The sequence below is a fragment of the Nymphaea colorata genome, chromosome 7 (assembly GCF_008831285.2).
Source record: "Nymphaea colorata isolate Beijing-Zhang1983 chromosome 7, ASM883128v2, whole genome shotgun sequence".
In the NCBI taxonomy this organism is placed as follows: domain Eukaryota; kingdom Viridiplantae; phylum Streptophyta; class Magnoliopsida; order Nymphaeales; family Nymphaeaceae; genus Nymphaea; species Nymphaea colorata.
In genome coordinates, this window is record NC_045144.1 from 3768874 (window position 1) to 3791894 (window position 23021).

The 23021-nt window shown below is 39.7% G+C and overlaps 3 protein-coding genes and 1 pseudogene across 5 annotated transcripts; all 4 read right to left on the bottom strand.

The window, feature by feature from the left end:
• Positions 1-1550: 1550 nt before the first annotated feature.
• LOC116257550 (KIN17-like protein) lies at positions 1551-9120 on the bottom strand. Of its 3 annotated transcripts, none has more exons than XM_031634415.2 (4): positions 8699-9120; positions 8495-8569; positions 3648-3840; positions 1551-3088 (listed from the first exon to the last, which is right to left on the bottom strand). In XM_031634415.2, the coding sequence occupies exon 4, from the start codon at positions 3044-3046 to the stop codon at positions 1877-1879; it is 1170 nt and encodes a 389-aa protein (XP_031490275.1). In that variant the 5' UTR covers positions 3047-3088; positions 3648-3840; positions 8495-8569; positions 8699-9120; the 3' UTR covers positions 1551-1876. The 3 variants fall into 3 exon arrangements, with proteins under 3 accessions (XP_031490275.1, XP_031490273.1, XP_031490274.1); XM_031634413.2 differs by having other exon boundaries at positions 8394-8569; XM_031634414.2 differs by lacking the exon at positions 3648-3840 and having other exon boundaries at positions 8394-8569.
• Positions 9121-13739: 4619 nt separating this feature from the next.
• On the bottom strand, positions 13740-15639 carry LOC116257311 (chaperone protein dnaJ 49-like; annotated as a pseudogene).
• Positions 15640-17969: 2330 nt separating this feature from the next.
• LOC126410242 (probable carboxylesterase 15) lies at positions 17970-18431 on the bottom strand. The gene has a single exon (XM_050078832.1). It carries the CDS (start codon positions 18429-18431, stop codon positions 17970-17972), a length of 462 nt encoding a protein of 153 aa, XP_049934789.1.
• Positions 18428-18946, bottom strand: LOC116257663 (probable carboxylesterase 6). Its single transcript, XM_050078833.1, has one exon. The coding sequence runs from the start codon at positions 18944-18946 to the stop codon at positions 18428-18430; it is 519 nt and encodes a 172-aa protein (XP_049934790.1).
• Between the last annotated feature and the right edge of the window lie 4075 nt (positions 18947-23021).

Below are 23021 nucleotides of genomic sequence, written 5' to 3' on the forward strand. Positions count from 1 at the left end.
AAGCAACAACGGCAACATGAATTTGCAACCTTCTAAACATTGTTTGCATGCAATGCATGCATAGTGTACGTGTGTAGAAGACGCGTGGGATGATGTATAATCTATGTTTGAGTTTGGCTACTGGACAAAGATGGTTCTTACAAGTTCGCAGATACACACATGCACAAAATGCACACATGTAGACAAACGCGTGTGCACCCACATACGTGTAATGTAATGCAGTGGAAAGACTGACAGAAAATGTAGTGGTCAACTCTTGCATTCTTTCAGCCTCACAAAATAATCCATCAGGGGCAAGGTGAATGACGTAGAGCCAAGGATATCCCAAATTACATGTCATCCATGGTGGTTGTCATAGAGGATGTACCAAGATTAGATGGAGTTAGCTGACATAAGAAGCAACCAGGAAGATGTATCTGGCAGATCACCAGCTTAAATGGATGACAGGGAAACGAAAATGAGATTAGCATGCATAGATCCAAAAGAAAACTGTAGAATATTTCAAAAGTATGAGACAACTAAATGGGCAGACTGGTTTGCATGGATGATAAACTATTTGAGTATAGTTTATATCATCAAATCTGCTCAATGTTTTCATCAAGGGCATGTAATAGTCTCAAGCACTTGAGTAATATATGTAAATTTGCAATACGGTTCACTAGAGACGACGATTGCTTTGTCCTGAACATACTTGCTTAATTCCAAAAAGGGAAAAAAATGGAGTAGAAACAGTATTGCCGTATAGACTAGTAGAGGAACAAATGTATATAGTATAATTAGCCAACAAACAATAAATGGTGAAATAACAAAAAACATTAATTCTATGCATAACAATTACCAAATGAAAACACACTACTGCATTCAAACTTCTAAAATATAATTTTCAAAGCCTGAGCTTCATATTCTTTTGCTGAATCCTCTAGCTACTTATGCGCATGCAAAACATGGTTAACCCAGTTTTCATTCAAACAAGACAAGTGAAAAATCTGGTATTTGGATATTGCAGGCTAGTGCTCCAACGTGTTTGATCTTCTCAGATTTCATATCCATGCATAGCACGTGGCACCAAGATTATAGGTGTAATTAATCACTGAATCACAGACCCCAGGGCGATATGAAATCCAAATGCCAATGTTCTGGATAGAAGAGAAAGTCAGATCCTAATTAAATCTGATAAATCTAGAAGATTTAAATGGCCACTGAGACATGGTTTACGACATAAACGTCCACAGGTTTCCCGGTTGCTTACCTCCACACTAAACTCTAAAATTTGCTGACCAATAAAAAATCAAGGAAGGATGCAAAAAAACAGCCCCCAGTTACATGGGGCAGAGGGAACTTATATCCAAGCTTGCGGGTCTCTACCATGTCAGCGAGAAGTGTATAGCAATACGTCACAGCTTTTGAACACGTAAAAACGATCATCAGTGAGAAATTAGCTGACTTTTATTGACATATCCCTAATCAAAACCAGAATCAGTCCCTGAACGGGCAATTACACAGGAAAAAACAAGTTTCTCAGCAGTTGTATGGAATATATACAGCACAAATTTGCATGAACTGACAATTAGCTATGTATGCTAGTCATCACCATGGAATTACCATAATCATCATGATATACAGATTGGCGAGGTTACTGTAACCTCCAGTAGCTTGAAGCAGTCAAATTCAAAATAGAAATGTCCATGAAGGGTGAACTAGTGCAACAGTATACTCCACATATCAAAAACGATGAAACAGAATAGGAAATACCAACATTATGAAGGCAAAATATGGAAGCAGCCCAGCCTTCTCAGGTTAAAATTGAACATGATACATCCACCTGAGCACCCAATTTGTGCTCTTCAGGAATGAAATCACATACAATCTAAACATACTACTGCATAATTTTACAAATATCTTCATAATCAATTGCTTGTAGAATCCTTCCATCATAGATTCCCTTCTCTATTTGAACTTTGGCACAGTAGTTTGCAGTGTCAATTGCAAGCAATCTTGCATTTGATCCACGATATGCACCATTCACAATTCGTACCAAACCACCAATTTGAGGAATCACAGTTTCCAGCTCCTGCTGGTCCACTCTTAGTAGGTGCCCATTGTCAATCATTTTGATCTCTCCAACATACTTATCTATCACCTTCTGTACAATCCCTTTTTGTTTGTAATAACCCTTTTCTGCCAGTGCCTTACTCATGATCTTTACCACAATTCCTTCAGATAGCCAATAGTCTTTCCTATTGCTCCTCTCCTTCACGCTTTCCTGCTCTTTCATCAATTCATCCAGAGCAGAGATACCACCTGTTTTCACCTTTTTTGGTTGTTTGTCATCTTCTTGATCACCAAAAGCAGGGACTAATATGCTGCTTGATGGCTGTGAACTTTCAGCCTGCTCAGTAGCTCCTGACTTTGAAGAACCCAACGAAAATACAACCTTACCCGCTTGCTCTAATTTCACGGGCTCAACAGGCAAAGAGTTGTCATCGGTTTTGGGCATCAACTGCTCTGCCCTTTCTATCTGTTTAGCTATGGCCTTCTCCTGTTTTTCTTCTTCAACAGCATCTGATTTCAACCTTTTGTTTTTCTGCTTCTCCTTGAAATATTCCTCTGATTCTCGATCTATATATGTCATAAACCAACCTTTAGGGGTCTCTTCCACTTTGCATTTCCCAGTACGCCCCAGGTACTTGACAAATTCAGTCAGGGTAGCCCATTGTGTGGAGTTCATGTGAATGTGATGCCGATCAGAAATGTATTCATTATAAACAACCGTGGCAGCCACCCGGCTGAAACGGTGACTCCGCTTCATATGTTCCATGAATGCCTGCTCGAACTCCTCAGAGTAACCACCAATAATCCGGTGAGGATTCTGCCCAAAGACCTGCATTTGGCGCTGGTGGCTCTCGCTCATACAGTGGCACTTGAACCCATTCTCATCCCGGCATTGCTTCTGGCACATTTGACAGTACCACCGAAGTTTCTGCAGTCCCTTTGCCTTAATTCTATTGGCAATCGCTTTAGGCGTGAGAAATTCATTCTTCCCCATTGCCAATAGCTGGTGTTAGGATGGCTTAAAGCGGAAAAACACCTATCACCCAAAAAGAAACCAAGGATCAAATTCTGTTACAGAAGAACCACTGGGCCATCAGAACTTCCAACTAAGAAAGACATTATGGACCTACATACACACTCACATCCACAGGCTTGTACACAGAGAAATATGTATGTATTTACATGGATTCTTAAACCGTCTGTCAAGATTACAATTCTATCACTGACAAAGAAGGAAATTAAATCTTAAGAAGCAAGGAGCTTTGGTGAAAGTGCTATTCTATGGCCACATATGCATGTTTAATTGGCAGCATGCGTGTGGATACATCAATGCTACACTCAAAGCCATGAAAATAATAGATACATCAAATTGCTCCAAGCCATTTATACATATGATATTTTATTAGATTGAACCATAAAAAAAAAACAAAAAACAAAACTGAAACCTAGAAAGGAAGAGCCAAGAGAACCAATAGAGAATCAGGGGGCTTACTAGCTGGACTGACTGCACCAGGTATCAATGTAAACATTCTAGAGTGACTGGAGGAACTGATGCAAATTGAATGAGAAACAGCTCAAAGCATGAAACCTTTTACCTTGCCTTTCAGTGAAGACAAAATCCAAATAAAGTGAGAGAAGGTAACGAGTGCAAGTTCTAACTGTCTAGCTCCTTTTCATCAAGCTGACCACTGTAAATTAATTTCTGCAGCCTTTCATCTATCAGATTCGCATGTTCTTTACCAATGTCCAAAGAGTAGCCAAGTACTGGGTGACCAAGCAAGTACGCAACTGAAAGAAAAAAGTAAGAATAGATTGAAAATGTGCATGTAAAAAGTAAAAGTATCTAGAAATCTGATCATCTGTATTAAACTTAGGTTTGCATCTTGAAGACAAAATTATGTATAACTTTAACAATTCACTGTAAGAAACAGAACTGACTTGCGTACATTGGAAGAGCAGTAGAAGGCACTAAGGGAGGATTTTCTTTCTGTTATGCAGCAGCAAAAGCTTTAGATTTAATGTCTCTCTTCCTTTCTCCCTCTTAAGAGAGATTATTTTCTAATTAGGGTACTAAAAGACAAAAAAAGACCTTTTTACAACTGGATCTATATTGAAACATAACACCAGAAGCATCAATATAACACATCTTAATAGCCTCCCTCAAGTTCTGCATATCTTTGGATCCTTCACCCATTATGCTCGGTCACCGAGTATATGTATATGTTGCGAAACTCATAATCTATATAGCGTTGAATCATGTACTCCTATATTCCTATTTTCTGTTTATGTATTTTGTTCCCTTTTTCTGTATTTTGTATTCCTTTAGTTTTTTATCAACGATAGCCCTTGACTGTCCAAGCTAGCTGTTGACCAGCTCCAACGGCCAATTCTCTAGCCATAGGCTAGTACAATGGAAGACTTGGCCATCATCTATCATATAAATAACAGAATTTTCCACTTGTGTAAGCCATGGCTTTTTTCAGCCATCTCGCCTTCAATAATAGTGAATATTTCTGTGTTGTTCCTTAGTGCACATTGACAGCGTTTGTTTGCAAATAGGTCCTTTTGAACTTGTCATATTAATTTTGAGCTTTGAAGCTTATTGGATTTAGTTTTTTTTCAAGGCAATGTAGTTCATTATTAGTTACTGAAGTATATAGTATCAGAGCCAAGTTCAATCCTGGGACCTGTCAGCTATAGGGCCATCATCCAGAAAGTTATGGCCCATAAATATTATCTCCAAGAAAAAATTAAAAATACCAAACAACGAGATAAAAGTGTTAGAAATTATTTGTGGAATTATCATGTGTTTAGAACTTCTTAACTTGAACCATAATGAGAGGAAATTTTCCTTATGAAATAAGAAGAGCTGAAGTTGAAGAAAAGGATTTTCAACTTTCTTACAAGGTATAAAATCTGACTTTAAACAAGGGACAGTCCCCTGTCCCTTCCTTTTCTACCACTCATTCGTCAAATTCACTTCTAGCCACATAGCAAGTTTAAAAAAATGACCAATCGACTCTCTGATCAAGTACTTTAAGATCATCAAATCCACTTTCATTTTCCACAAAACTAATATTTCTTGAAACGATAGATCTATTAGTTTTGATAGCACTACACATATATTCTTTTTGAGTTTCGAACTGCGTCTCCTTTGTCATTTAGTAAATAGCATTTGCATCCCACAATTCTTAGTGATTTCAAAAGTTTTCAAGAGTGTTATATTTGATAATGATTCACATGGCACTCTATGGATGAGACATACTGAAGTGAGAGTATCTTCAGCCCAAATATCCTTAGGAACTCTTCTAGAGATAAGAAGAGTTTCTGGGTTATAATCATATGTTTATCTTTTCTTTCATATAGTCCATTTTGCTAGGTGTTTATGGATAAGACCTTTGGTGAATAATTCTATTAAATTCTAAGTTATTTTTGGAGTCATTTGATAGATATTCTCCTTCAAAATTTGTTTTTAACATCTTTGTGGAAATAGATTTGAGGACACGAAAAAAAAGAAATTCATTACACCCAATATCTATTTAAACAAAGATTAATGAAAAATTATATGGAGGTCCTTCTTATTACAGCTTATTAAATAAAATAATAAAAATCCTTATTATACCCTTCAAATTTAAGGATATTTCTTTTACCAAGGGTCAAGTTCCAAGACAAGAAATTGATGTTGTCATCATAGTCTTCAGAATTTTGAATATCTTTGGCAAACCTAATGGGCTATAACACCATAGGGCCTTTATGTACTTCCCAGAGGCTAAGTATAGGAAAAGGAGGAGCATGCAGGGGGATTTTATTTGTTTCTGAATCTGTCTTTCTTTGAGGGAATAGAAAAAGCTTCACATAACAAGAGCACAGTTCTCTTTAAGTATAGCCTAACAATCATGTTATTTCCATCTTATTATCAGATCTACCCTCCTGTGCTCTTCCAAGATTCAGGTCTGTGACATTAGACCTTATAAATGGTTTTGCTCTAGGGCCTTGTTGTTTGTTTATTGGACTTTATTTAGATTTAGGATGAGGTTTATTTATAGTTGTTTTATTGCTGCATCACGTTCATGGGCACTTTGTAAAACTAGAAAAAATGAACTACATTCATTTGATTGTTTATGGGCACTTCGTAAGCAGAGAAAAAATGAACTACATTCATTTCATTGTTTATGGACAATTCGTGAAACAAGAATAGGAAGCTAGATTGATTGGAAGGAGAAGGAGCTGAATGCCAAGGCAGAAACGGCTGATGCTTGCCGAGAAGCTCTCAGCAATGCTGAGTGTAGGATACAGGAGCTAGAGATTCAGCTGCAGAGGTGTATGACTGATAAAAATTATCTTGAATTGAAATTAAAAGAGGTGCAATGAGGATAATATCAGATTGATTAGTACTTGCATTTGAAGTCTTAACTTTCTTGTAAGTTTGTAACTTTCTTGTAAGTTGAAACTTTGAAGGAGCATTTTGCTTCTACATTTTCTAATTCAAAAGTGAAAAGCTTGTCTGTTGTGTGGTGTCTGAGAGCTACAGTTTGAAAATGCTTGACGGACTTGCATATATTTAGTAGGCTTTTTTGATAGATATTGCTGCAGTTTAATACATATTTCTCATTCTTCTTAGCATTTTGCCTTCAAAATTGATGTCTTGGCATCATGCAGACGGGTGAATTTATGACATTGACAAACGTGCAGCAAATGTGATAAAGATCAAGTCCCACAAGACGTTGGTAATTCTGATGGCCTTTGATCATTTATATTGTTCTCTCATTCTAGTGTATGAGCCTCGAATGGTTTATCACATCTAATTATGTGTAGCCCATGTTGTCGTTGAACTTTTCCTTTCTCTACCGCCGATTGTCATTTTTGTTGATGATGGTTATTTTTCATCATTTCCGACTGATGAAATGTTCTATAGAGCGAGAGGTGCTGCTGAATTATTGCTATTTGTTTCTCTGGTTTATTAATTTTGTTCTGAATCTATAAACGGTCAAAAAAAATTTCCATGGAAAAATTTTCCTGTCTATCAAGCTATACCTTAGACAAATCGAAGGTACATCGTAGTGCAGCAAAATTCCTTTTCAAAAATAGTTGGTTTATTAAAACTTCTTGACGTCAAGTGATATATTACCTAGATTGTTTTCCCTTTTCTTCAAGAAGTGTACATTTATAAAACCAAGTGACCTATGGTTGGAAGAAGAGAAATGACTAGGATGGTTTTTGCAAACTAAACATCACAAGAAATCATTCCCCTTGAACTCACCCTGTAAATATAGGGCTTTGTGATAGAAGGGTTCATAACAAGATGAATTCCTTAGACTTCTCCTATTGTAAGGGTTCCTTGAGAAAAAGGGAAAAAAATGACTACGAGAAAAGGTTAATTCCAACTCCGCTACCCAACTAAAACACCACTTTCAAAGTCGAGGCAAAAGTTGAAGGTTGACAAGATGAAAGGATGTAACTTTGAGGAATGGTTGGAGGGAAAGGTACTCTTTGTCTTCCATTTCATATAGAATAAATTAACTCAGATTATTGAAGAGATATAACACACTAGAAATGAAAAACATGACAGCTCAATCCTCTCAACCTAATCAGCAGCAGCAAGAACTTGATCGACCAACAAACAGAAAACAACATGAGCTGTTGGGATCACCAACAGCTTGAAACATAGCCCTTGCAGAGTCATGACTCTCTACAGCTAAGATATTCAGCTGGTAGAGCAGATAAAGAAAATAAAATAAAATAAAAGATCACAAAGATAAGAAAAATAAAAAATAAGAGATTACACAAAGCAAAAAAAAATACATATTGCTGACTTCCTAACATAGTAGATGTCATCTACAGTAAAAGATATTCAGTGTTTCATAGCAACATATGAAAATCATGTCCACCACAGTAACCATTTTCATTTACTTATGCCACGGACCAAGACTCGTTTAACCAATCCCTTGGCATTCCAATGCAGAAGAACCCATATGAATGAATGCATACAGAAATACAAATATCATAACTGGATTGGAAAGCAATCGATGATCACATGATGATTACATACATATATGTTCACTCACTTTGACAACTACAAGAAAAAAATCAATACTGATTTAAATAATTCTGCTTCTCCTCAGACGCCTCAAAGAATAACATGAAAAAAGGGAAGTTAAAGAATTAAAGTGCCTAAGAATTACTTATGAAAGCTAATGACAGACTTAACGTACTCCAATGTGAATGAAATACAAAAAAGTGCTTCAAAGGTATACATACACACAAAAATTTCATCAAACAACTTGAGGACTAGCACAACGAAGACAACAAATCAGTGAGAGAGACAGGAAAAGATAACATACAAGAGCTGCGTCGGCCATGGCAGACCCAGAGCCTTAGCCAGAGAGAGAGAGAACCGGTTAACATAGATGTTTCAGAAACGACCTCATATGAGAACACCCACCAGCGATTAGGGCTGGACCACCTTCTTTCCGCAGGTCAGGGACGTCGATGACCACCTTCTTTCCGCAGGTCAAGGCTGTAAATCAGAGACAAAGAATGAGTATCTAAGCAGAGAAAGGCCTTCTGTCTCGGCCATGGCCTACTCAGAACCTGGATTGAGCGATAGAAAGGGAGAGGGAGTGGAGAAAGAAGGCTTAGTGCATACCTTGAAGAAGAGCGGGAGCTCGGAGGGAGACGGGTTGCATGGCAGTTGCAGAAGAACAGGGGAGACGCAGGGGAAGAGCCTGCGGCTGAGATGTTTCACCGAGAGGATAGGGGAAAAAGTTGAAGAAGAAGAGGGGAGACGCAGGGGAAGAGCCTGCGGCTGAGAGGTTTCATCGAGAAGAAAGGGAAAGTGTGTGGGATGGAGTTTAGAGGTTCATCTGGGTTTGAATATTAGGGAAAGCAAATTTCTTGGCTTGAGAGAGAGACGGACGTTGAATACCCGAACGAACCATGGGGGGCGAAGCCAAGCGAAGCAGCAGGAGGAGGAGGAGGCCGGAGCATGAGCAGGCGGAGGAGGTAGAGGCCGCAAGAGCAGGCGGAGGAGGCAGAGGCCGTCTCTTTCTCTTGCAAGAGGCGTCTAACCTAAGGCCACGTTTGATGGCCAGGAAAACACTGTTTATTTTTCTGTACGGTTTCAACCAGCGCCATCAAACGTGGAAAAGTTTACCGCGCAAAAAATCAAGTTTCAGGATAACTTTACCCTGGAAAAAAGTCGGACCCTCACGGGTCCGACTTTTTTTCGAGGATTTTTTTTTGCCCGTTACAGCTTCTTTCATCGTGCTTCTCCCTTGCCACTGCGTCTTCCTTCTTCGATCGACCGAACGCCTCTTTCGCTCAACAAGCCATCTGCCTCTTCCTCCTTCGATCGACCTACTGACCGACCGACCGACCGATCGTATTTCTTCACAGGTAAGCTCGTTCCACTTCCCCTCTTTCGCTCCATCTCCACTTCATTTCTCTCCCTCTGCCAACGCCTGGTGAAGCGTCGCCGGCTGCCCAGAACTGCCAGCGCCTTATCAGGCGTCACCAGCACTGTAGAGGGGAACCGGCGGCCTCCCCTCTCCCTGCACCTCGTAGTGTATGGTACACTCCTGATACCTTTTTTCTTCCTCCCGGTGCCCTTTTTTTTCCCCTCCTGATGTTGGTGTATTTCTTCATGCAGTTGATAAAAATCTGGATTAACAGGTGGATATTGCATATGCTCCATTTATTCATCAAAGGCTTTTTCAACATCCTTCGCCCAATTTTTAGAAATTTTGATGTTTTTGCAGGCCTTTATTGGCTTTAGTATATCAGTTGAGGTTCAGGCCCTTCAGGGTGTTTCACTGTCCTGCAATTAGCTTGTTTACTCCATTAAGTTTCATTGTCCTGCAACTAGTTTATGTCTTCCATAGATAAGCAATTTAAAATGTTGAGTCTTGTTATTTGTTTTTGTATCCAAATACGTAAATGTAATCTATATGTTTATTTCGCTTGAGGATAGTGTATATCTGCAGCAGCCCAAGTTTCTGTAAATGTATATCTGTTATCAACTGTCAATGAATATTTTATCTCCTGATTGGTGAATCTCTAGTTTCTTACAAGTTTCCTTCGAAGCCTAATTAGTATTGGAAATGTGCTATTGCTGAAAGTATGTATTGGTAGGGACATGTTTAATTAGAAGTAATCATGTTATACAGTAAAATACTGAGTTTGAGTTGTCTTGGAAAGCATGATGCTTCAAGAGAAGCTCTCAGCAATGCTGGTTAAAATGATCTTCATTTGAAATTAGAAGAGGTGGAATGAGGATAATATCGATGTCATGACTTTTCAGCAGTTAATTGAATTGTCAGAATTGATACCATTTTCCTAATAACAACTTGAGTTGATTTCATCTTGAAAATTTACCTTCTCAATTGAACTTACAGTTTCTTAGTTTACTCACTCTATTGTTGCTCCTTCTGATCGCTGTTTGTCTATCTTCAATCTCTCTTTTCTTGTCATAGTTGTCAATATATTTACAGTCCATTCGCTTTTGGTGCAAAATTTATGTTCACAGGTGGAGTTGGCATATCAAATATGATCCACAAGATGGAAAAGCACGAGTACATGGGATTTGAGAACTTGTGCTCAGACAGAGGTTTGCTGCAAGAATGCCGCTGCAAGGATGCCAAAGGAGAAACTGAAACACCTCTTTCACACGAACCCTCACCATCGTTCATTTCTGCTCTCCTTCTGGCAGTTCATTGAGAACAAATTGCAAGGAACAGCATGATCCGCACCTTCTAGCAGGAAGGTAGCAAAAGGCAGGAAGATATGAATCGGTCAAAAAATTTTAACGGTAAAAAAAAATTTCCGTGCAAAATTTTTCCAAACATCAAACTATGTATTTTTTACCCTTCAAAAAAATTCCAGTGCCATCAAACATGGTCTGAAACAAAAAAAAGTAAAATTTACCCTTTTCTCATTTTACTGTGGAGAATTTTCCTTAAAAAAATTCCCCCTCAAAAAAATCCAGGCCATCAAACGTGGCGTAAGGGGCTATTTTTCGATCCCGAAAAGCCCGTCCCCATATTTCTGGAAACCCCTTCAACGGTAACATTTTTTGATCTCCCGTTTGATAGGCAAAGGAAAATAATGCCCCTCTTTAGATACTCACCAAACTGAAGTTGACGTGAGCACCGAACCTCTCACCGGGGAGGTGGTCTGCAGGTCGAATCCCCTTGTTTCTAGTATAAAGTTATATCCATATGAAAAACGTCCTTTGTAGTAATAATAGGCTCATCCAAATGAAATATATTGCATATGTTCGTTGTATTGACAGATTAAAAAAATGATAAAGCATGATTCAATAAGGATACCTAAAATTTAAATGTTTGCAAGTATGGGGCCCCACACGTCCCACACTGTTAATATTTTTAGTAATTTTTAAAAGTTGCCATTTTTCTTAATTTTCTACTTTTACATATTTTTATAATATTATATAGTATTTATATTTTTTTACTTTTATTTTCTCTTTTCAAAACACATCCATGAATTAGAAGCCAATTAGTAAATCCATCCCCACCTAATAGTTTTTTTATATATACATGCTCAAATGCGTCTGGAAATTAATTTATTCAAGTATCTGAAATTCGTCATTGAGGTTTAAAACATAACAGTTTATTAGAATCAACCTTTTTTTTAATAGTAATGTTGTGTTCCATCTATTTGGCTCAGACATGACATGTTCTTTTTTCTTTCTTGCGTGTTATTTGTTTTAATGAAATGGAATGGGAGCCCAATAGGGATGACTCAACTCGTTAAAACTCGGTTCATGAACCGAGTGATTTGCTTAACAAGTCCAGCTCGAGTTCATGAATCGATTCATTCAAATTATTGAGTTGAACTTGAACTGTTAAAGTTAGACTCGGCTTGAAAATTATGTGTAGTGGTTTTTAAAATATCTGAATCATTTTTAAAATTAAAAACCGGTATATTGACATTAATTATTTACGTAAGTTTTTACAAAAGCTCATTCAAGTTTGTCAAACCTTAATCGAGTAGAGCTTGATTTATGGCAAAGTAGTAGTCCATATATTCAAACGAGCTTGTCAAGCCTTAATTGAGTCGAGTTTGAGTTCAACACATACATGAAGAATCATGCTCGAGCTGCTTCTATTGTGTGAGCACAAGGTTTCATTAGTCGAGCCAAGCTCAAGCTGGCTGATCGACTAAGCTCATGTTCACCCCTAGAGCCCAACGTCCCGTCAATGTGATGGAAGCCAACCTTCGCCTTCAACTTTATTTTAAAATCAATAATAAGTTTTAAAAACAAAAAATTATGACATTTTCATAATCATGACTAATCGTTTTAATATTGTTAAAAATACACCTAAGCTTTTCCAATATTGATAGAAAACTATATGATATTATTTTATGGTAAAATAATTGTTAAATCAGTGAACCATTACCTTTTCTCCTTATAAAAGTTGACACGAGCAAGAAAATGAATGTGGATTCATAAGTTTGCAAAAATAACTTTCTAGAATTTAAAAAGAAAATTGTCACATTAAAGAAACTAAGTAAATTCAGTATAGTTTGTAGAACGTAAATTTGTTTTACTACAGAGTACTTTAGTTCTTTTATGACAGTAATGCCGAACCAAGTGATGACCTAGGGATACTTGGCAAAAAGCTATTTTTGTTGAACCATGCTAAATAGGTCCACTTTTTTTTAATATAATAAAGGTATATTTTTTATATAATAAAGGTATATACATATGGTAGGGCGGAAATTTTTTAAAAAGAAGCCGAATTAAAGTTTTTAAATTTTAACATGGACAGAAATATTATTTTTTAAGTGATTTTTTTTAATTTACATATATATATTTTTTAAAAATGAATGGCTAGGCTAATTTTGGTCGTAACGTGTTTTAGATATAATTGTCCAAGTCATGCAAATTCTTTTTCACCGCAGAGAGTCTTAGGAAAAAAGAAAAAAAAAAGCCAAGAAGAAAACCACTAATAATCCTAAGAATCCTAAGAATACCCAATAGAAAGCCAAAGAAAAATTAATGAGTTGACTCTGCGTCCTTCTCAAGATCGAGCTCTCCGCTCAGTTTTCCCCAGCGTCTGTAAGAACCAGAGTTAGAAACTTAAGTGCATTGAACAATATGAATTCGGACAAACGTATTAAAAAATAAACATGTCTCGTATATATTGCTGTGACACTTTATTCATCTATATCGTATTATGCATAGACCTGGCTTCTTATCAGTTATGACTAGCTAACAGAAAACACCAACGAACAAAGATACTGCTTGCTTATCTTTGTGCAAGTAATTCATTACCTAATGTCTGCTGCAAAGACGATGTTTGCAGCCAGCATTTAGTTTTTTTTTTTTTTTTTTAAGCCAAGATTTAAGTAAATTCACACAAACTGATTTGGATGCCCAACTTTGTTGAGAACTCTAAGAGCAGTGGAAACGAGAACAAACTCCCATGTAATAGAGGAAAAGACAGCTTTTTGAAACACGAAGAACAATTTTTTTGTGAGAGAAATATATTCATTGTTCAAAACTGCACCAGCAACTCATTTATTTGTTTTAGTCTGTTAAGCACTGGTAGCTTGTGAGAGACAGAAATAGATTCCATTATAACTCTTAAGAGTCCATTCGTTCCCCTCAACCCATCCAAGTTATTCTTCGGCAAGTGAAGTGACAGTGCTTCCGAGACGGCACAGGAAAACCTAAACAGGGTTTCAACTTTCTTATTCAGATTCAATCTCCAAAATAACAGCAGTAAAACTATTAAACCAACTAGCTATAGAAAGCCATAAACATGCAGCAGAAAATTCTTGTGTATACGAAATGTGGAAGATGATGACATCCATTCACAAGAATGGACAAGAAAAAAAAAAAAAAACTATTCCTCTGATATAAGCCAGAGTAACTGACAGAATACTAAGACAAGCAAAGGTATCAAATGTTACAAAGGAGCAATCGTGAATTAAAAGGACGAACACCATTATCACTTCACCGAGCTTCTCCAAAACTTTGCAACTTATCACAATAGGGAGTTGGATAGTTACTTCTCCAGTGACGCCTCTGCAATTCAATATGACAGTAACGTGCAAGACTGTTTCTATATTCCCTCACTATCTGTTCCTCTAAATTTGCTCGTGACAGGCTTCCTGGTGGGAAATCTTGATCAAAATCCAGTGACTTGACAAAGAATTCGATCCCGAATTTCTCAGTAACTTTGGGGACCGGATATGCGTGTGACTTCTGCAGAGAATACTTTGGTTCCGAATATGGCAGAATATAGGCAACATTTGCACGACCATCATGAAATTGAAGCCATTGTCGACTTCACTCCCTCTTTGTTCCCTCGCCCTGTGCTTGGCTCTGTAAATGTGCCCATTGTGGAAGACTTCTGCCTGTGAACTGAAAAAGAACGAACGGAAGACCTCGTCTGGGTCGAAATCCTCATCAAATAAGTCATTCTTGGCTCTTCTTCTTCTCCTCCTCATATGGTGCTGCTGGTTAAACTGAAATCTTCAACCAGACCTGTTTGGTCGTACTGCCTCCGCGATTCACCGTCACTCAAGCACTTGAAAGCTTTCGATTGAATGCCTCGTCGGCACCGGGGGCCTTATTCTTATCCGGATGAACTTTCAGGGACAATTTCCAGTACGATTTCTAGACTTCCTCCACAGAGCAGGTCTTCTCAAGGCCAAGAATTTCATAGTAATCCTTGCTCCTCGTGACTTGCCGAATCAATGCAGCATGTTCGTCGGTGAAATCACATCTACCATTCGAAGAACCCGCGCGTGCCTTCTTTTCTTGCCGGTTCGAATTCCCTTCTAATTCATAATCTCGTTTCCCCTGAGATATTTCTTCCTTTTAGAAACTTCAGAATCAAGATTCCTTCTCTCACAAGCAGCCAGAAGATCATCAACCTCCAAATTACCATCAAGGCGCCGCGCAATTCGAATGAACTTTAGCGCTCGGGATTCATCGCCAGAAGCGAGTGCCTCTTTCGTGATACTGATGCATCTCAATGCCTCATCCTTATTACCATCCATGGATGAAACCTTCCGAGTACCTCACACCAAATCCTTCACGCCCCTATCGGTATCGATCTCTACATCGACTATACAAAATTAACCCCCTAATTTCGGTACCGAGATCAGAAACCAAAATTCACTGGACACATCTAACCACCATGTTCCTCTAAGTAAAGAAGGTCACCAACGGTACGAACAGAAACAATGAAGCCCATGAAAAATTGGGGATACCCAGGAAAAGTAACCAACAAAATTCAATAAATTGAAATAAATTTCCAAAAAACAGAACTCGGGGATGATCTAAGACCCCAAAACTGATCGAAATTCCGATCTGTGAGTCCAATGAAACCCCAATCCGGCAAACCCCCGTGAACTTCACTCTCAGTTTGAATCAAGCCTTAGTTCGATGACGATAACTAGCCAAATTCAACAAATCGTGGAAAGGGGCGGGCCGAATTGCTTCGACGAGCACGGGTGAAGAAGAAAATGAGCTTTTGGGGAACCGGCGGAAGGCAAAGAGTCGAGCCGGGAGGACGGAAGTCTCGAAAACACGCATGGAGTGTTTGATGAGGCCCGAAGGCCCCGAACCGTGTATTGTTTTTTATGAAACGAGATTTACGTTATCAAACAAGCAATTTGGTTCCAGTTTAAATCAAGTCCATTCGGATTTCTAAATCGAATAATTTTGTTTTTCTCCTTCTTGCTATTATTTGTTTTTCATGTCCACAAACATTCTCTGCATCCCATGATTGGTAAATCCTGGAAAACCTGAACATTTAGTCTACTACAAAATAGAAGAAAGCTTTCATTCTTTTGAGCGTATCATCCAACGTCCTACATGCCATAAGTTTACCAATTTCACGTTTCCATATTCATATAAGATACATACGCTAAGGACGTACAAATGTATCAGTTCTTCCAAAGAAGCAGATATAAGTGTAAAATACAACCTCAAATCAAGAACATTAAACAACAAAATTTACAGGTTTATTAATATATGAACTATTTATACTAGTGGAGTCAAGCCAGCTAACACTTTATCCACCATCGGTGGCAGAGCCACATGGTGGCTGCTCACAAAGTTTGTATATTTTTATGTTAATGCTTTGATATATTTGATTGTTTATATATATAGCTGCCCTTAATAGCCTTAAAGTTGTCGAATTAGTGGCCCTTCAACCAAAATTCTAGCTCCAACACCCCTGTGCTAGAGAGAGAGAGAGAGAGAGAGAGAGAGAGAGGGAGAGGGAGAAAGATAGAGAAATTATGTGAATGTAACCTTCCCTAAGGTTTATTCAAAAAAGAAATACATAATTTGTACTATTTATGTTCATGTTAATGAACAATTAGTAATTTCTGGCCAGTTTCTTGCTTAATGTATACAAATAGTTAATTAGGAAAATTTTCTAGTTAAGACATTAAACGTCCATTAATAAATCCAAAATTAGGATAATAGTCATGGATTTGTAATTGAAACTTTTGTATGTCTAGTTACAAGGTGAAAACATACCGATATTTATAGCATTCAATGGTGGAGCTAGGATTTTTTTGATTGATCGGCAATTAAGTTCGAGTTTGCTGTTGGCACCTCATGTAATTTTTGAGTCGTTACATTGTAATTTTAAGTCTTCCAATTTATCTCCACCAGTGACAGCATTAGTGAAACATATGATAGAAGACACTAAAACCGATACTTGCTTTCATGAAATCCGATACTTGCTTTTGTCATTGTCTTGTCACTAAGTTATCAATAAAGGAGGAGGAAATGACAGTGATACCTTTTCTTTTGCATAAAAGCCAAAAGAAAAAAGCGACTTGAAAAGATAAACGTGAAAACTATAAATTTTATGTGCTCCAATTGCTTGTCACAGTTTAGGACATTTATTTGGCAATTGTCAACCAAAAAAATGAATGAGGTCTGCTAGAGGAAAATTAAAAATTATGAGACCCATCAACGGATTTGCTGTCAATTATGTGAGATTAAAAAGTGTTGGTGATCCGTCTTCCTTTTGACATCTTCAGCTATGTGTTTTAAAAGAGGGGACACACAAGTTAAAGTACAATATGAAATACCGGGGAAACAGACAGTATAAGCTTTCTTTAGACATGAAATACTCTTATTTCTTGCTCGAAATTATATAAAATTAAACCATACAAATTCTTATGTTAATTATTTTTATTAAGTAGGTAACTTTGGGCCTTTCACTCGGCTGATAAAAAATAGTACCGGTACCTCACGAAAGAGACATACTAAAACCAAAAGTTAGACTAAATCGTTTAGGTTCGGCCTCGATAAGACGGCTTGATTATGACCTTTGATATCAATCTTGACATCTACGAGAGAAAGATGGTTGGGCCACTCCTTGGTCGATTGTCGTTGTTTGGCAACGAGAATAGTAACAAATTATTTTATAAATTTATCTCAAAAGATTAACATAAGTTCATAAAACACTTAACACTATGTTACAATATCTCATAAATCTACCTTAACTTTTAAAGCAAATTCACAAAACAATTTGTTACGAGCCCTATTGTCAAACAACTACCTAAGCACTTCCACCTTCTCGGTGAAATGAGGGTATTAGCTTCGGATTTTATGTTACTGAGTGAACAACAAAAGTCTTTTGGTCCAGACACAATTTCTTCTGTCAAAAATCAACGAGATAGGAAAAGAAGAACTTAAAAATCAAACAAACTCAATTTACTTGACAGCAAACGCCCAAGATTACTCGAATGAAAATGCAAACAAATTCTCTCTCTTTCTCTCTCTCTCTCTTCATTCAAATGCACTTATTTCTCACCAAAATGTAGGCTCACAGTCTCTTCAACTCCAGCACATTGACTCGACACGGAAGACCGGTTTCATTATTTCATGCAGTTTTAATTTTTTGAGATCATCATCATCAACGCGAGCTTTGTGAGTTGATGAACTGAGAGATCCCAGTGAGGAGGCGATTCTTTTGAATAGAAGTAGGTTGGTTCACGTGGTAATTGTGATCTTGCCCTTCCGCCACCATCACCTCCACCTTGGACTTCATGTGGGTCCGTGCCATCTCGGCGTACCACAAGCCCCTGTCCAGCAGCAGGTCCAGCCCGGCCAGGTTAACGAGCGCCGGCGGGCCGTTGACTGGGCTCGGTAGGCTCGAGAGGTGAGCCTTGGGGTTGCAATAGGGGCTGCTCTTGTCAGCGCCCTGGGGAAGGCTGAGCTTCCAAAACAAGTCGTACCACCTGGCCAGAAGCTCCTGCTGGCTCCCTTGCCTCACGTAGCTCTCTTCATGGGCCGTCCTCTCGGCGCTGCCGAAGAAGGGCTGCACCAGAACCAGCCCTCTCACGGCCAGCCGTGGCGGCCTCGCCTCGGTGCTCATGCCGGCGACCCTGACCCCGACGTGGTGCGCGATCGTCCCGCCCGAGCTCTCCCCGTATAGGAAGCACTCGGCCAGGTTGCCGTACTTCGCCACCCAGTCGCCATCCCCGCCCTTGGCGGCCCAGTACAGCGCGTCCATGCAGTCTGGTACTGCGCGGGGAGGCGGTGCTCCGGCGACAGCCGGTAGTCCACGGCGATGACGAGGGTCCGAGTTTTCAGGCAGAGGGAGTGGAGGAAATTGTGGGTCTGGACTTGGGAGCAGGAGCCGGTGCAGAACCCATCACCATGGTAGTAAAACAGCAGAGGCAGCTTGGTGGGTGTCAGCGTATCACAGACTTGTGGTTTGTACAGTCTCCCGGTGACGCCGTTCTTCAGGTTGATAGCGACGTCTTTGCTGGCCACGCCGTCGACGGTGGTCGGAGAAGCATTGGCGACCGGCTGGGGAGCTCTGTCAACTGTGCCATCAGTGTAGACCCTGAGCTTCTTTGCCTCCAACTCCACTTGTTTAGGAGCCATGAAAGGGAAGCAGGTGGTTGGTAATTGATCTCAAAAGGGTTGAGGGCACTACTTAATCTTTTTTTTTGGGGTGCTGATGCCTCTGTTGCTGTGAGATGGGAAGGGCATTTATAGTGGAAATGGAATCACAGATGTTTGGTTCTGAAAATTTTTGTAACAATGGAAGGTTGACAAGGAGAAGTGGATGTCTGGAAGGCAAGTCAAAAAGGGGAGGATTGTTAACACTTGGGAGTCATCCAATGTTTATTGTTTTCATTGGAGATCTATGTGGGAAATCCAAAAAGCTCCAACTTTGGGTAAGGTGTCTCAATCTCTCGAAAGCAGATAAGTTGATGGCTGCAGAATGTCAAGGGAAAATGACAGAAATGCTCAAATTCATTGTGGGCCTGTGCGGACCCAACCAGGTAAGGACCAAACTGGGCTTGGTTTGGTCAGGATCACTTGGTGGATGTTGGAAGTGAAGAGTTGTCCGAATCAATCTAATTCGATTCGATAGCCGATTCAAGAGTCTCACATGTTAGATATTAACTACTTTTTTAAAATATAGCTTATTTTTTTATTTTTATATTAGTTTTATGCGATTTTTCATTTATTTCTTATAAAAAGACTTTTAAAATACTTTGAACCGATCGAGAACCGATTCATGAAGCCAGCCGTCTCGCTGATTGGGTTCACAAACCGATTTTAATAACACCAGCTGGAAGGACTTGAGTGGATGGTCCATGTTGGATCAATTCTATTCTCTTAAACCTTTTGGGGACCAAATATATATATGCATAGGACTCTTTCTTTATCTCTAACAAGTTGTATTTTTTCTCCTTTTCCTCTTTTTCCTTTTGGGGGCCATGACTGGACCAGATTAAACTGGGATTCAATACTCAATTGTTCAAAGTTGGTTGTGCTTAATTAAGTTTATTCTCATACAACTGGCTAATTAGGGATACTAATGGTCGGGCATCGAACCCATGAGTCCGCACCCAGACCCACAAATAAACAAACATATCTGATTCAGGTCGGGATTCTGTTGGGTTTAATTAGAAGATGAAACTCACATGGAAGCATCTGGGCCAGGTCCAGTATCTGATTCATCGATCCATTGTTGGTGAATCCAATTTAGTAAGAAGTAATAAAGGCAAAAGGCTGAGAAAAATATGACATGGGAATGTACATATGTAGCTTGATATGTCTAGATCCATATCCAACCATCTACCTTGATATGGTTGGATCCGTACTGGATCCAGGTTAATTTGCTTGTCCAATAAACACCAACATCTGGAATGTAGGTCCCTTTTAATGGGCATCTAGGCTCCACTTGAATCAACCTAGCTACATAAGTTTTCCAATTAAAGTTTATTCATATGAGGCCAAAAAATATATATGAAGTGATAATTGGGACATCTCCTTGCATCTCTCATGATCATCTGACTCAGTTGCCATTCAGCCACTGGTGTCAGCACATATTCCAACTGGTATATTGCAATCTGATCACCTTTTACTTTGGCCTTTCCTGAATTGTACATGGGCATTGTGATCTTCTCTTGGATAAAAGTGAGAAAAATTGGAGAAGATCTGATGTGGGGACTGTGTCTTGATGCTGCATATAACCAAAAGAGAGAAGACTGCACTCGTTATCGCTCGCTCCAGAAAGATGAACTGTTTCTTATCTAGAAAAAGGATGGAATAATCGCATAGATGCACCATGTCCTTTCGGGGAATCGCTTTTTAGTTCATAAGGTGGACATGGAAAACCAATTTTAATGATTAAAGCCATGAATTTTATGATTATGGAATACTGCCAAACCAATTTAATTAACAATCAAGATGTAATTTATTAGCCACGTGGCCTAGCATAGCACAGCTGGTCAGTTTGAGCGGTGCGCTGACAACATCCTCAACCCACTTTTTTAGACAACAAATAGTGTCATACTCGAGTTGAAAGTTATACTATAAGACTACCTAGGTCTCGACGTGACTGTAGACCACAAAAACAAGGAGAAAGAGCTAAAAGGTTTTTTCATCCGAGTGGTGGGTTTCATCATAATCATTCAAAAATATTATTTAATACTGTAAGGCGGGTGTTAGAGCTAGCCTTTTCTCTTTTTTGTCTAAAGGCAAATGTCACATCACCATTCAGTGAAATGCCAAGTAAATAGTACGGCAAACAGATCGTGTTTGATACCAACACTTTGGCAATATTCATCCTCCTTTATCTAGATGTTGTTTGATTGACCCATGATTTCCCTGCGGAAAAGTGGGATAAGTTTGAGAATCGTGATGTGAAATGTTCATGAATGCTCATTTATTGGATAAGCAGGATGAGTTGGAAATTTGAAAGTTTTATCGTTATCTAGAATGCAATGCTTGCTTTCGTTTTTGTTTTATCTTCGTTTTGGTTTTTCTGTTTGTCACTGAATGCGCAAAGACACCTTTACCTGGAGTATTCATTCATGCAGAGTTCACTGCACCACTTAGATTTGAAAGTTAAAATTGCATATCTCCCAAAAGGCATTTGAAAGTGATGTCCTTGTTAGGAATCTCTTTTATGTATTGTAATGTTGATTCCCCATATTAAGCATCTCGTTTTCCTCACTTTTTAAAAGTTTAGCGCACATAGCTGCTGCACCCACATGGGTTATGTTATTTTTGTTGTTAGGTAAACCAACTTGTGCTTTCCGGCCACGAGTCGTGCCGTTCACGGTACTTAGGGCGCCGACTACCCTGCCAAGAGGACAAAACCATGGGCGGGCTGTGCCGTCTCCGAGAATTTGAGACTGTAAGATCATTTGGTGGGCCGACATATGTCTATGAGGAATTTCAGACATTATGGCTGTCTTAATGTAAATATCCGCTTAAGTGATTGCATTTTGGGATATTACGTCATTTTAGATGGTATGGAGTAATTTTGAAATGTATAGATACCAGTACGCAATTACAGACTCTTTGATGGGTTGAATCTGTAATTGTCCTTATTATAAAATGGTAGTGATCCCTGGGGTCGTGCAATGGTTGCCTGAGACGTTGGTTTCTAGGGTTTTCCTCTTCCCCATCTGAGAGAGACCTCAAACGCGCCGCAAGTACCCTGGAAGACCCTGCTGCGATCTTCCCGTGCACCAGATCAGATGGATTCAGGTACGCTTCCGCTTCAGTTTAAGGTTTTGTTTTATTCAATGATTTAGCATGAGCATGATCCTGTTTTACGGTATATACCTTTGGTTTTATATATGCATGAGGGGAGAAATCCCAACAATTGGTATCAGAGCTCATGTTCTTCGTTAATTGGTTGATTTTTTGTGATTTTGTGTGATCTTTCCATTCGGATGTTCCTCTTTTGATTCTTCGGCTGCAAGTTCTTTGTTTAAAAAAAAAAAATTGGTTGAGGGCGTGCGACTGAAGCCGTCGGGCTTTTGTTGTAGCCGTCTGAGGACTCAGGAGGATCGGAGAAGGGGACGTTGGATCGGCGGGCGTCGGTTGCCATTGGGCAACGGCGAGCCTCCGGCGCGTCCCTGCCGGCGGCACCCACGCCGTTGGGTGCCCTCCGCGCCTCTGTCGCAGCCGCAGAAACAATAAAAAAAAAAGGGGGCACAGGGAGAGGACGGTAGGGAGGGGCGACGGAGTAGCACGGGCTGGTGAAGGGGGGCAACGGACAGGGCAGGCGGTTATGGCGGCACGGCGGGCAGCGCACGCCGGTTCGGGCGATGGCCGGCGCCCACTCACCTCTGCTCGTTTTCTCTATCTGTTTTTGAAGGAACAAACAGACGAGGGCAGGGCTTCGCCCGATTCCGGTGCCCACCTCCATATCTCCACCGCCGACGGAGTTCTCGTCGCCGGATGGCACCGTGTGGCACCTGCCGGCGCCCACCCAAGCTCTCCAGAGGCCTACCGGTGGAGTTCCACCGTTCGCCTGCCGTTCGGCAGGCCAACGGCGGAGCAGCGGCGTGCGAACCACGCGTGGTAGGCAGCGGGTCGGATCGGGTCGGGTCTTGACAGACCTGATCCGGATCCATCAGCTTTAAAAAAAAAATCGCCCGCTCGCCCGTCGGCCCGCGTTTTTTTTCGGATCGGGTCGGGACGGCCA